Source organism: Galeopterus variegatus, unplaced genomic scaffold, assembly GCF_000696425.1.
Source record: "Galeopterus variegatus unplaced genomic scaffold, G_variegatus-3.0.2 Scaffold422, whole genome shotgun sequence".
NCBI classification, from domain to species: domain Eukaryota; kingdom Metazoa; phylum Chordata; class Mammalia; order Dermoptera; family Cynocephalidae; genus Galeopterus; species Galeopterus variegatus.
In genome coordinates this window covers 502788-515929 of record NW_007726533.1, presented here as the reverse complement: position 1 = coordinate 515929, position 13142 = coordinate 502788, and the positions used below count along the sequence as shown (strand labels likewise).

Here is a 13142-nt window from a genome sequence, read left to right as displayed (position 1 = left end):
ATGGGTGGAACATTCCAGAGCTGCTTGAGGCCTCTAAACACTAATCATCTCAGTCAGAGAGAGATCTCTAGAAAGGGAAATTCCACAGAATCCTCTGTATTCTTAGACTCAGGGTTTCACAAACTCTCAGGAAATGCCTTCTAAATTATGTCCTTCTGGCTGTAATTAAAGCAGCTTCCTTTTGATTTCTAATTTTCTGGACATGTGTGTTAGCCCACGTTCCAGACTTATACAGGAGGAAGACTCTTGAGCAGGACGGACCCCACGTGGTCCCACAGAAGGGCAATCCACCTGGTGGACGTGGTGGAATTGGGCTGGGAAATGTTGATTTGCCAAAATTCCTTTGCAACTTAGACATAAGAAGTCAGGGGAAAGTTGGACCAGATTTTCTCCTACTTGAGATATTACCCATTCAAAATCACCACTGATTAAAAGAAGACTTCTGCAGAGTAAAGTGGAAAATATTCAGCAAGCAGCATGCACAGCACACACAGAGCAATCCTTATGGATACAGCTATAGTGCTGTGGCAGGGTGGGGGCTGCCATGCCAGGTGGTACCCCTTGAGTTGTGGAGATCCCGGGGGTGGGAGGGGTGGTGGCTATCTACCAGCCAGCACAGTGCGCCCTGGCTCATGGCCGCCCTCTCTTTCCTAGAACTGCAGGGTGGGCTCCTGGAGTAAAGAACAGCATCTTAGTGCATGGTTGATGGAGATGATGAGGCAGGCCACTTGGGGAATCCCAGCTACAGCATCTGCAGAACTGGAATGAAGCCCAGCTAGAGAGAGAGAGAGAGTAGTAGCAGAAGCAGGGCTGAGCCACTTTAGATCCTGTGCTCTTTGAGTTTCTAAGTCTTGCATTAGACTGACAAGCATCAAACTCACTCTAGCTGGACAGGGTTACCAGTAATATTTTCTGGCTTAGTGAAAGGGTCCATAGTAATTGCAAAATCATAGCATTGATTCTGTATAAGTTGGAGATAGTATATGAAATTGTGCTGTGTGCTTTTTCAGTCAAAGTTTGTTTTTGGCTTGGATACAAGCTTTTTCTTCCTAAGGGAATATAGTGAATTAAAACCTGTGGATGATGTTAGAAAGAAAAGTACCTGGCCTACATTTCCTCTGCTGCCTGCAGAGATTGCCTTCCAAGTGTTATATTTTAATTTTAAGCCCTCTGTGATGTAAGAGTCATGTGCGAGATGGTGTCTGTTCATTTTCAACACAGTTGAAAATCTTGTTCCTTGTGTTTGCAGCAGATACTCTGCGCCCCACCCAGATCCCCAAGGTCCTTTTGCCAGGTGGGTAGTCCATGCCATCTGCTGCAGGTGCTGCTGGGAGGCCCATACTACCCCTTCCTTGGGAGGGCAACTGGAGCCACCTGTCCAGAGGGTGCCAGTGACTGACTGATGCGGAGTACAGAACTCCACTCCCTTTGCTCAAGGTAAGACGGACTCTACTATGTCCACTCAGAGCACCCTGCAGGATTAGGCTGGGGACAGATGCCACCTGAAACCACACTTCACACAGTCTCCACCCTTCCCCTCCCCCCCACCTCCGCACTCCCTCTCATGAAGAGCCCCATCATAAATCTCTTGCATGAGAGTCCAGGTGTGCACGTGCGAGTGCACAGTGTGCTCAAAGTCCCGAGTTACAGGAAAATGTCATTTTTGGATCTTTTTGGTTTTACTTTCAGGTCCCAGAAAACGGAGCCAAAATTTGTACCCGGTTATAGTAATTGGTTTCTCTCAGGTAGCTGGAAGCATTTGCTGTTGCTTTTATATGTACTGAGACCTGTTTTTATTATTAAATATCACTTATTTTGTGTTTTGATTTGCAAGTTCAAGTTCAGTTGGAAGCAGAAGGCATACACATCTTAAACAAGTGAATGGAATAAACTTGAGATTGTGACACCTCAAAAGAAAAGTCCCGTAGCACATACAAGGGTACTTCCAAAAATTCATGGAAAAATAGATTAAAAGACGAATGAATCTTCTCATAAACTTTTTGCAGTACCCTCTTATAGTATGCAAAAAATGTTTCTGCAATAAGGAATCATTTCTGAACTTGAAGTAAGTGGTTAGTGGGGCTGGGACAGGCGTTTGGAGTAATCACCTCTCGTATTTTCTCTAACGCCAGGCTCACGATGTAGGAGATGACGATCCACTCCTGGAGAGATGGCCATCCATCCATTCGCACCAGGATAACATAGTTAAATAGCAGTAGGTAGCCCAAGTATGATATCTAAAGGGAAAGAAGCTGTTAGCAACGTTCAGGGCGGGGGATGGGGTGGGGTGGGGGGGGAGAAGCATGGTAATGTTGGAATCAAGCTTTGAGACCCTATTTCCAGGTTGATGCACCTTCTAAAATGAATTTTTGTCCAACTGGACTGATTCATTTCAAAGTGTCCTTCCCTGCCCATGGCCAGTGCAGAGAGGGAACTCTGAAGCAGGTGGGAGGCATTTCATATTTCTGCACGATTCAGGCACTGGCATCTCATTTTCTACATGAGGATTTATGTGTTGGTGCTGTCATCCTCGTGGGGAAATTATGAAGGTGCAAAAATGATGATAAATAGGGAAACTTTTAATAGTCTGCTGGTGTGTGTTCTCCATTCCTGGAAATTGGAAAATGTTACCTAACTGCTTCCTGCCTTACAAATTTTCCTCCTGAATCTTTCCACTACTGATGGACGACTTGGGAAGTTAGAAGAGAGGACGTGTGGGTGAGTTGTCTGCCCAGACACATGGAGCTGACTCAAGAGTCCCCTTGGTTAGTAGTGACAAGTCCAGGATATACTGTGGCCATAACAGGTCCCTGTCTGTGGCATGGAAAGAGGTAAGAATTGGAAGTAGGGGTGGGTGGGGCATGGAGTGGAGGGAGGTGTCTGAAAGGTGTCTGAAGTTGACTGTCCCAGTGTGATCCTCCATGAAGCTCAGGAAACATCAGCTTCCATGTCTCTTACTGGCACAGGCCCCTTCTGATGTCTTGGGGGAGGGGTGCTAGCAGTTGTGTGTTTGTGATTCAGCAGTCTTTTTTTTTTTTCAAGATACCCCCTTCCAACTGTATAAACTTTACCAGGATGCAGGTAGAGTCTTCTGTATTCACCACCTACTCCTTGCAGGAGGAGTAGAGTCAGAGTTCTCAAACTTTAGGCTGCATCAGAATCCCCAGAAGCTATAAAATGCCCTCCCCACATCAAAGAGAGCATAAGAGGGTCTCAGGCTGAGAGCCTGGGCAGACTTGTGGGCCTCCTGGCCCTCCTGCTCCAGGGCTGAGTGCTCCTGCATTCTGGGCAGATTCCCGCTCCCTCAGTTGCTTCTGGCCAGAACAGATGGGTGGCAGTGGCTTCGGCTGCATCATCAGGTGGTAGCCAAAAGGTTTGGGAGTCCAGGCCCATGGTTGACCCTCGAAGTGTGCCGCCCACCTCCAGCTCTGCTCTGTCCCCTGCCACCCTCATCTGTTGTCCGGTCCATGGCTTTGGCCCCGGTGCCCCATGTCCCATCACCTGCTCCCACCCCATCACCAATGGAACCACAGCTCCAGGGCCTGCCAGGCAGGGGCTGTGGCTTGGTGCCTAGGATTTAATGAGAAGTCTCGTCCCTCCTCCAGACTGACATGGTTGCCCAAGCCACAGTGTGCCTGGCCACTCCTGCTGGGACTGCCTGCAGCTAGATCAGATGCCCCACCTCCCAGGTGCCCACATCTGCCTTGCTTTCCCCCTCTTGCTCTTGTCACAAGGAAGCAAAACACACTCTCTGAGACCTGGCACTAGAGGGGCCGGAGGATGGCTGCTGGCCAAGAGGGTCAGTTTGGTGAGCACTTTCGAGCAGAGAGGCCTAGATTTGCTTGCTATTCTAGGAGTTTACAATCTGGGCGCAGCCACACTCTTCATAACTCCACCAGTTTAATAAAAAGTGGGATCTGTAAGTTTGTTCTTTAAACCACTAGTCATCTTTGTTCATTTAGAAATAAAATTATATTTCCCTAAATTTGTAATACTAAAGGCATTTTAAAATCCTTCATCTTAAGCAACTAGAATGTGACATTTGCTTTTTGAAGTGGTGTGTTTGGGGCTAGGAAGGCCATATTCCTACATACATATTTATGTACTTGTATATGACAAGATATCTAAATCCAATTTTAAAGGTCTCAGTTAGTCCCAGTTTTGTTTTCGTAATTCATTTTAACTCAGTGAATTTTTAGATACTTTTTTAGCCCTTGAAATTTTTGATTCCAATATATCTAAGTATTCAAAACATGTTGATTGGCAAATGCGAAGGAGAAGGCCTTACCGTGTAAAACCAGAACTTGACGATGGGAGCATTGTAGAATTCGCAGATCTTTGTCCCAATAGGGATGCTTCTCTGCTTTTTGTGCTCATTCTCCTCGTCGCCCTTCCTGGAGCTAGCATCTGCATTTGTGTCCTGGAAAACAGAGCATGGCACATGGCAAGCAGTCGTCAAATGAGACATGTGATGTGTGCCAGCACACGGCTCCTCTAACAATGGTTATAAAAAATACCCCTAGTTAATGAGGTTTCTAAATCTCAACAATTTTGAAAATGACAGCAAATTGACACTCGGGATCAAGGGTGGCACTGACCATATTCTCCTCTTCCTTTTCTTTGCCATCTTCATTTTCCTTGGATGTTTGGTATGATAAATCATCGTATGTGCGAAATTCCAAAAACAAGATGGTCGGGGGAAGAAGAATCCCCATGATGACCTACGAATGGTGAGAAATAAATCAATTTTTAAGATATAGCAATTCTAGAAAAATTTCCCGGTGTAGTTAAAAATTTTTAATTATAACCTTCATCCTTAGTCAACCACCTAGGAGCCCTGGAATATGTTTATCCCTGCTCTGACGTTCTGTGCATGTTTGTGCTTGGTACGCTGGCAGAACTGCAGACAGTGAAAAATTTAGGAACTTCCACTGAATTTTGTAGATGAAAACCATGCAGCATTATGTGTGATCCTGACTTTAAAAAGCAAAGTGCTTACATTAAAATTTAAGGCAGGTAAAACTTTCAATTAAAATATAATAATATAAATAAATAAAATATAGCAATACCTCTAGTGAAGGAGACCAAAAGTGTATTATATAAAAATAACTTCAACGTAAATGGGAATATGAGAACTAAGACTTGGAAGTCTAATGTGACTCACAAAAGAAGGACTTAATTGAGCTCAGCCTAGACAACAAGAGGACGCCCCAGCCCACAGATGGACACTTGCTGCCTTTTTATCAGTGTTTCTCTACATCATCCCAAATTTTAGTTTGAGTCCTAACTGAACCTTAACTTTTGTGTGCAGTTTTTTGCTTTTCCTGAAATTTATGATCCTCCTATTTTCTTGTTAAAGATTGTAAACTGTTTTTGTTTCCCTCACCTGCATGCTTTGTGGTTTCTTAGTCATTCATTCAGTCCACTTTTTCATTTCCTTCTGTTTCTCTCCTTGGATCCCACTGACCCCTTGCACTTATATACCTGCCTTTCTTTCTGCTGCGCAACTTTCACATGGGGACTTGTAAAACATGGGGCTGGTCCCTCATACTCCACATCACCTTTTTTCTTTTTTTTGACCGGTAAGGGGATCGCAACCCTCAGCTCGGTGTCCTCTGCACCACGCTCAGCCAGTGAGCGTACCAGCCATCCCTATATAGGATCCGAACCCACCGCCTTGGTGCTGCCAGCACCGCACTCTCCCGAGTGAGACACAGGGCCAGCCCTACATCACCTTTTTTCTTGTAATTTTTACAACCACCCCCTTTTTACCCTCTGAAGTAATTTTTCTGAATGGGTAGGTAGAAAGTATGTAGTTCGAGTCTTTGCCTGTTTTAAGCAGATATTCTTTCCTCATGTTTTTAAGTAGCTGGACTGGGTAAAAAAAAATTCCAGGTTCCAAACGTTTCCCCTCAGAACCGTGAAGGCCTTGTCCACACCGCCTTCCAGGTTTCAGCATTATTGATGGGAAGTGTGGTGCCGATCTGATGTTCATACCTTTGTAGGTGGCCTATTTTCTTTAAAACCCTTAAGATCTCTTTATTCTTGGTATTCTGAAAACTATTTATTAATGCCAAAGTTGTGTATAATGTCAGCCTAGTTTATCATATAGAATTAGACAGTTGGGTAAGAAGCATTCATATTTCTAAGAAATGAACGCCTTCTATTGCCAGAACTGTGCTACACAGTGTAACATATATTGTCTTTATCCTCATAGTGGTCCCATAAAATAGTTGTCATATTGCCAGTTAGATAGCTGGGTTACCTGCAGATTAGAATCTCTTCTCAAGATAACCTAGAGGTTAACAGTAGTAAATAGCAGAGCTAGGGTTTGATCAAAATACAGTTTTCTCCCCACTACATCCTTTTGAAACCCTTTCATAACTTCCTATTCTCTCATACACCCTGTGCGATAAAAATATCTCCAGTTAAAATAATATCACACAATTTCAGAATTGTAAGAGAATCTATAGATGGAGAGTTCAGGTCGCTGCTTTACTGGTGGGGACCTATCCAGGGTGCGTGATTAATTATGGTGGGCTCTGTTGGAAGACATTGACTGTGTCAGGGGTTTATGTAAGCCAGGCATGCTGGTTAGGTGGGACTCCAGTGTCAGACCACCTGGGCTCAGGCCCTGGACCCATGCTGACCAGCTATGATCCTAGGCAAATTATTTCATCTCAGAGCTTCTGATTCGTCATATGTAAGATAGGGATTGGCACAGTATCTCCCGCGTGGGGTTGCTCAGAGGAATAAACTAAATAACCCACAGGACATGCTTAGCTCAGCGTGGCAGAGGGTAAGAGCAAAACCGCTGCCCTCTGCAGACTGAGAGCCATGTCACACGTACCTTCAGGCCAGGGTTTTTCCTCATTCGCAGCCTCCCCATCCACATGTCAGTCAGTAGCATCTGGCTGCAGGTGTGAGCGATAAAGTCCCGGTGCTTGGCTGCCACAGCCAGCTTGAGGCAGGTCGAGTTGCTCCAGTTTTTCAGCTCATAGGTCAGAAGTTTCATGGCGATCTGCTCGTCATGCTTGTAGGACTGATCTAACAGCTCCACGGCAAGTTGGCCAAAGTCTCTGGAGGGGAAGACATGGAATCAGGGTGGAGCCTCAGTGGCCACAAACTCTTTCCTAGATAGATGTGTCCACAGGGACTTATGGAGCCACAGGATACAGAACCCTTGATTGGAAGGGGCTTTGATGTCCTCCGCCAGCACAAAGCTCACAGCGTTTGTCAGGAAAGGGGCTGGCTGCTCTTGCTGCACATGGAGCTTTAGGTTGACCCCAAATCTGGTCCTCAGGCCCCAGGGACACAGAGACGAGAAGACAAAGTCTCTTCCCTTAAGTTGTGCACGGATCAGGGAGGCAGACAGAAAAGACGGCAAAGGCAAGTTCCTGAACATCACCTGTGGGGTTGGAAGTCAGAATAGTGGCTGCCCTTGGTGGGGGTCTGGGGTGGGGGACATTGAAAGGTTACACAAGGAGGGCTTGTGGGTGCTGGTTAGGTTCTTGATCTGGGTGCTGGTGGTGCTGGTGTGTTCTGTTTGTGAAGTCACCAACTTGTACATTTAGGATATTTGCCTTTTTCTGTATGTGTGTAATTCTTCAATAACTCATTGATTATAAGAGAACGCAACATTCCCATTGCTGTGAAAGTGACATGGTATAGTTGTGACAGAGCCCAGAGCAGGGGGACCTAACTGCTGATGGCGGGCAGTGATAGGAGTTGGGGACATGGAGAAGATGACAGAAGCTGAATTTTGAACATGGAATTTCTTCCTTTTTCCACATGACCCTGATTCAAATATTTGATGGCAGCCATAAACACTCCCAGTTTCTTCAACTTTTTGTCATGGAAGGTGGTGAGCGTATGGTCCCATAGTGGTCACCCTCTTTTTTGTTTTCCATTTTATAGGAGATTTTATTCCAATTATGAGCTGAAGGAGGAAGAGGGAGAGTGTCCTTCTCTGTCCTCTGCAGAGAAACGTGTCTGCAGTACCTTCTGGCCCAGGCCCTGCAGGTTGCAGTGACACCTCACTGTGAATATTCTAGAAAGCAAGGGATGGCATCTGTGAACTCATGAGGTAGTGAGCATGTCCCCATTTTTAGACAGCCTTGAATTCCTAACGTTTAGAAATTGGCCAGTAATTTTAGAAATCATCGAGTCCAGGGGCAAGTTGCTGGTAACACTGAGGTCCAGGGTTCGATCCCTGTACCAGCCAGTCACCAAAAAAAAAAAAAAAAAAAAAAAAAAAAAAAAAAAAAAAAAAAAAAAAAAAGAAAAAGAAAGAAAGAAAAAAAATCATTGAGTCCAAAATAAAAGCAGTGTGCTTCAGAGAACAAAGACGTTAGATGTATCAGCCTTGAGTTTATGTGCCTATAAAGTTATACTGAGACTTCTGGTTTCCAGTCCGGCATGTAAGGAACTTGAAAGTCTCCAGTCTGTCCTAACGAGTAAAAAGCTGAACAAGCTGAAAATCAGCAGCTCTGTCAGAGAAGTGAGGTCACAGGGCAAACAGTCAGGCAGATACAGAGAATCACAACTTACTGGAGCAGAAACCTCCACTGGGACTAGTGCTGACATAGGAAAACCTGAACTGTAACTGATGAATTCCTGGAATCTCAGCATGGACAAATCTGAGAGGTAAAAACTCCAGGGAGGGGCCGGCCCGGTGGTGCACTGGAGAGTGCGCCGCTTGGGAGTGTGGCGGCGCTTCCGCCAAGGGTTCGGATCCCATGTGGAGACTGGTTCCTGCTCACTGGCTGAGCGAGGTGCAGGTGCAACACCGAGGGTTGCGATCCCGTTACCGGTCAGTAAAAAAGACAAAAAGGAGAAAAAAAAAAAAAACCTCCAGGGAGACTCAGTCATGGGGGCTCCTTTTTGTGACTTTTACATCCAGGAGCCCAGACCAGGTTCTCACAGTGAGCATAGGAGAAAAATCCCCTTGGGCTTCCAACAGGGGGAATGAAAGAGAAACCATTCTGAAATACAGCGGAGCGTTCTGTTCTTAACAGGGTCTGCCCTTGGGAGGAACGATTTTATCTGGGCTTAACCCGCTAGGAGCCCAGCTGACCTTGGGGATGGAAAATACCCAACTCTGCCTTGTCTGGCTTCCTGTCCTACCTAAGGTGGGAGAAAAAACTGAGAAACACTGTGAAGCTCACAGTCCAGGGTGCAGGCTCAATAACACTGTCTTCCTCTCCAGTGTGTGTTTCCTTAAGGAAATTTATTGCATTGTCTTTGCATTAAAATTGTGTTTTAATACTTTGCGTGAGAAGGCAGTAAACAAAAAGGACAGTCCAGAAGCACCTCAGAGAGACAGAAGGAAGAATACTGACATGTTGGCCCAGACCGTGTATGAATAAGCTTTTTTTTAGGAGGATAAAATATTTTTAATATTTATTCACATGTGTAACTATTTTAAATGCTCTCTCCTGTTTACAATGTACTTTTCAAGGGGAACTCTGGTGGTTCTTTCTCTTAGCATTGGTCCTTCTGCATTCATTTCTTAAGCTGATTTTGCTTTTTTTCTCTGAAGGACATGCTATCCATTCATATTTTATGGTCTTTTTATGTATCTTATTTATCCATGAATTCTAATCAATCTTTAGCCATTTTTCAGTTCTTTAGGTTTTAAATGTTGAACATTTGTGCATGGGCATTTGTTTACACGCACAAATATATGCGTGCATGCACACACTTACACGCATACGTACCAACCAGCCTGGGTGTTCTTCTGTTATGAACAAGCTTTAACCATCATTGTCCCTACATGAGACGTACGTTGGCCACCCCTCCCTTGAAAGGGACAATAATCTCTCCCGGTCCTTAAATCTCCTCTAGACACTAACTTGGAGTTGTTGTCCAGATCCTGGGAGATGTCGTCCACCAGCTCACTCTCGGAGGACTCGTGGGCCATGGCCTTGTAGAGCTTACAGGCCACCAGGGCCTTGGCCATGCACTCCTCCCCCCGCTGCCAGAGGAAGACTGCCATCTTCTGCCGTTTCATCAGCACGGCCCACACCATCAGCTCGTGGAAGGGGTACTGGAACCGGCTCACCGCGGGGTCATCCACGTCTATGTCAATCTCCTCCTCCTTTTTCTTCTTTTTCTTTTTCTTCCCTTTGGCTGGAGGCTCATCATCCTGAGGGGAGAAGAGCACGTTTTTCATGGTTCTACCATAAATGTGCAACCAAGGGTTCCAGAACTACTGGAGAAAGGAAAACCTCCTGTCGGAGGTAAAAAAGAGACTTCTAAGGCACATCTTAAGTTTCCACCCGGTATATTAATTCTTTTGAAAAGATGCACATGTTTTTTGTGCTAAGTAAACCATCAAAAACCAAATGAACTGAAAGGCATAGTTTGAATAACTTATACCCCTCGGCTAGCAGTTTTTTTTTTTTCCCAGAAGACTTTAACTGCAGAGATGCTGCAAAACTAAAACACAAAAACTAAAGAACTAAATACAAATAGCATGACAAGAAAGGTAAAGACCGCAGTTTATTTCCTCAGGCAAGTCTTCCAATGCGGCAAGGTATCCACACTTGTTTGCCAGACATAGCTGAACCAGAAATTAATAGGAAAAAAGTAAAAGGGGAGAGAGAAAAATGTCTTCGGTTTTCCTTCAATGCTTTAAGAAAATGCTCCATTTAGAATGATCACTGTCCTTTGCCCTAGGTGGCTGACATTTCCCATTTCCTAAAGGGATTGTGAGTACAGTTCTGAAAACAGAGCAGGATTCGTAAAAATGCCAGGTCACAACTGGAGAATTGGCGTGGAGATATATGGGCCTTAGACTGCTGCAGGACGGAGCTGCAGTACCCAGTGGAATAACAGAGACAGGTGCTTGCTCTTTTGCAACGGCTTTCCCATCAATCATCTACTTTCATTCTTAGGATGATTCTGAGAGGTTGTGAATTCCTTCTGGCAGCTCAAGGTCTGGATAACTCGCCTGCACTTGCATGGTTGGAGTGGGCTGCAGCCTGGGGGCCCTGCGGAGAACCTGTCTCTCCAATCGTTATCATGAATTGTTCATGACTGAAGATACTGAGGATGTTGAAAAAATTAGAGTGGTATATAAGTTTATACCAATGAATGCGAAAGTCTAGATGAAATAAATTATTTTCTAGGAAATGAAAATTACCAAGGTTGACTCTAGAAAATAGAAAACCTGAATGGATGCATATTTATAAAAGCTATTATAAAGTTAGTGAAATTAAACTACTACACTGAGACCAGGTTATTTTACAGGAGAGTTCTACCAAACCTTCATGGAACAGATAAACCCCACCTGTCGTAAAGAGTTTGAGAGAATAGGAAATTGTGGAAAGCTCATAACCGTGTGGGAACACACATTCAACAACGCAATGAGAAAATGCTGAAGGTCAGTCTGAATTGTGAACACAGAAACCTTCTACTCTGAATCCACACAGAACTGGGTTGTATTTAACTTGTGAATTTGAGAAGGATTTTTGGAATAGTCAGTCTTAATATCCTGTGTTATGGCATTTCTTCCATTCATTTAAATGTTTTTATTTCTAGTGCTTTGTTCTTAAGTTAAGGTTCCTTGTTAAGGTTATTTCTGTACTTCTCTCCTATTGTGAGGAAACTAGTTGATTTTCCTGGGTTTCCTATACACAAAATTATATATATATATATATGTAAATATATATATATATTTTTACCAACAATCATTTTCTTTCCTTTTGAGTATTCTTTCTTTAGCATTTATTTTTTTCTGCCTTTAAAAAAAATGTATATATTCTCCAGTTTATTTTTGTTTAATCTTAGCTTTTGAAACTGTGATTTTTCTTACTTTGTAAAATTAATTGGGTAGTTTTTACCCTTTTTAAAATGTGTGTGATCCTTTTATGTAATTTGACGAAGTTTCTAAGTAACTTTTGGTCAGCAGTAGAGTGGATTTACTCATAGAAAACAAACTGGTTCAATTTTGTGTTCAATACAAAACTAAAAGGGCTACATATATTTGAACAAGACATCATAAAACTATTGAAAACACATTCTACTTACTTCCATTCCCAGAAGTTTAAGAGCTTTAGGCTGCATAATAAAAGGAGGGAAAAAAGAATCAATTTACTCAGATCACTGTTAGTAGTAGCATTGTTAGTACTAGACATAATAATAGATTAAAATGTACTTTGTATCACTAACAATTAAAGACAATATCCAAGGGAAAGAAATGCTTTAATATGGAAACTTTGCTTCTCTAGTCAGTTGAGGAGAAGGATCTGCAGACACATGATGCTTATTCCAGGTAGGACCAGAGAAGTTCCCTAACAAAACTCCAGATGCAAAGCTACGGGGCTGTAAGTGGGGGTGAGGAGCGGGCTTCAGGAAGACCTGACTTCTGAGTTGGGCTTTTGATAAGAGCAGGATTTTGAAGGCACTTATCAAAGGGAAAGCTGTGGCAGGCACAGTAAGACAACTCCATTTTGGTAGAGGTATGTGGTCTACCATGACAGGGTGGGGACGGCTGGCAGAGAGCCTGGATGCTGTGATGATGAGTTTGGCCGTGATTCCTCAGGCAGTGTGGTTTTGAGCAGGGAGTGCATTGTCATGTCCTTTGCTTTGGAAGATCATGGCAGCTGCTGTGGTAGGATGTGGGATGGATGGCAGAGGGCAGAGACAGTAGCATAGAGCTTGGAGGAAGGCTGCTGTGGACAAAGGAGGAGAGCAGATGCAGTTGATGGGCCATGCTGCCCAACTTGCTAACGGGGGAAGGAGAATGGCCCCTGTGAAGCTGGGCACCATAGGGTGACCCGAGAGTCACTGTGGGAGGCAGGGCAGGTATGCTTGGGGCTGGGTGCAGAGTGTGGCTCTGAACAGGCTGAGTTACTGAAAAACACAGCAAGAAAGCACATGTCACTCCAGCAGCCACAGAACACTGCACATTCACTGAGTTCTACCCTCTTTGGTCCAAATAAGTTGTTGTAGAGGGTGCGAAAGCTTTTCCGCGTGTAGTTGCAGCGGTAGGCGCCTCCCATGAGGTACTCCAGCACGAGCCCTATGTCTATGAGGCTGATGTGGTAGTCAGGCGGAAGGTTGCTCTGCAAGGAAAGAAGTTTGACTCAGGCCTTGTGAGAATGTGGGCTTAGTCACACACCTTGGGCAAAAATGTC

The 13142-nt window shown here is 44.3% G+C and overlaps 1 protein-coding gene across 2 annotated transcripts in view; it reads right to left on the bottom strand.

Moving 5' to 3' along the window:
* Positions 1-13142, bottom strand: part of TRPM1 (transient receptor potential cation channel, subfamily M, member 1) — a 135195-nt gene that overhangs the window by 29830 nt on the left and 92223 nt on the right. For both annotated transcript variants that reach the window (XM_008568542.1, XM_008568543.1), the window contains 7 exons: positions 12930-13070; positions 12034-12063; positions 9855-10147; positions 6851-7079; positions 4599-4721; positions 4289-4420; positions 2109-2237 (listed from right to left, as the gene is read on the bottom strand). In XM_008568542.1, coding sequence (XP_008566764.1) covers positions 2109-2237; positions 4289-4420; positions 4599-4721; positions 6851-7079; positions 9855-10147; positions 12034-12063; positions 12930-13070 — 1077 coding nt within the window. The remainder of the gene's footprint in view (positions 1-2108; positions 2238-4288; positions 4421-4598; positions 4722-6850; positions 7080-9854; positions 10148-12033; positions 12064-12929; positions 13071-13142) is intronic.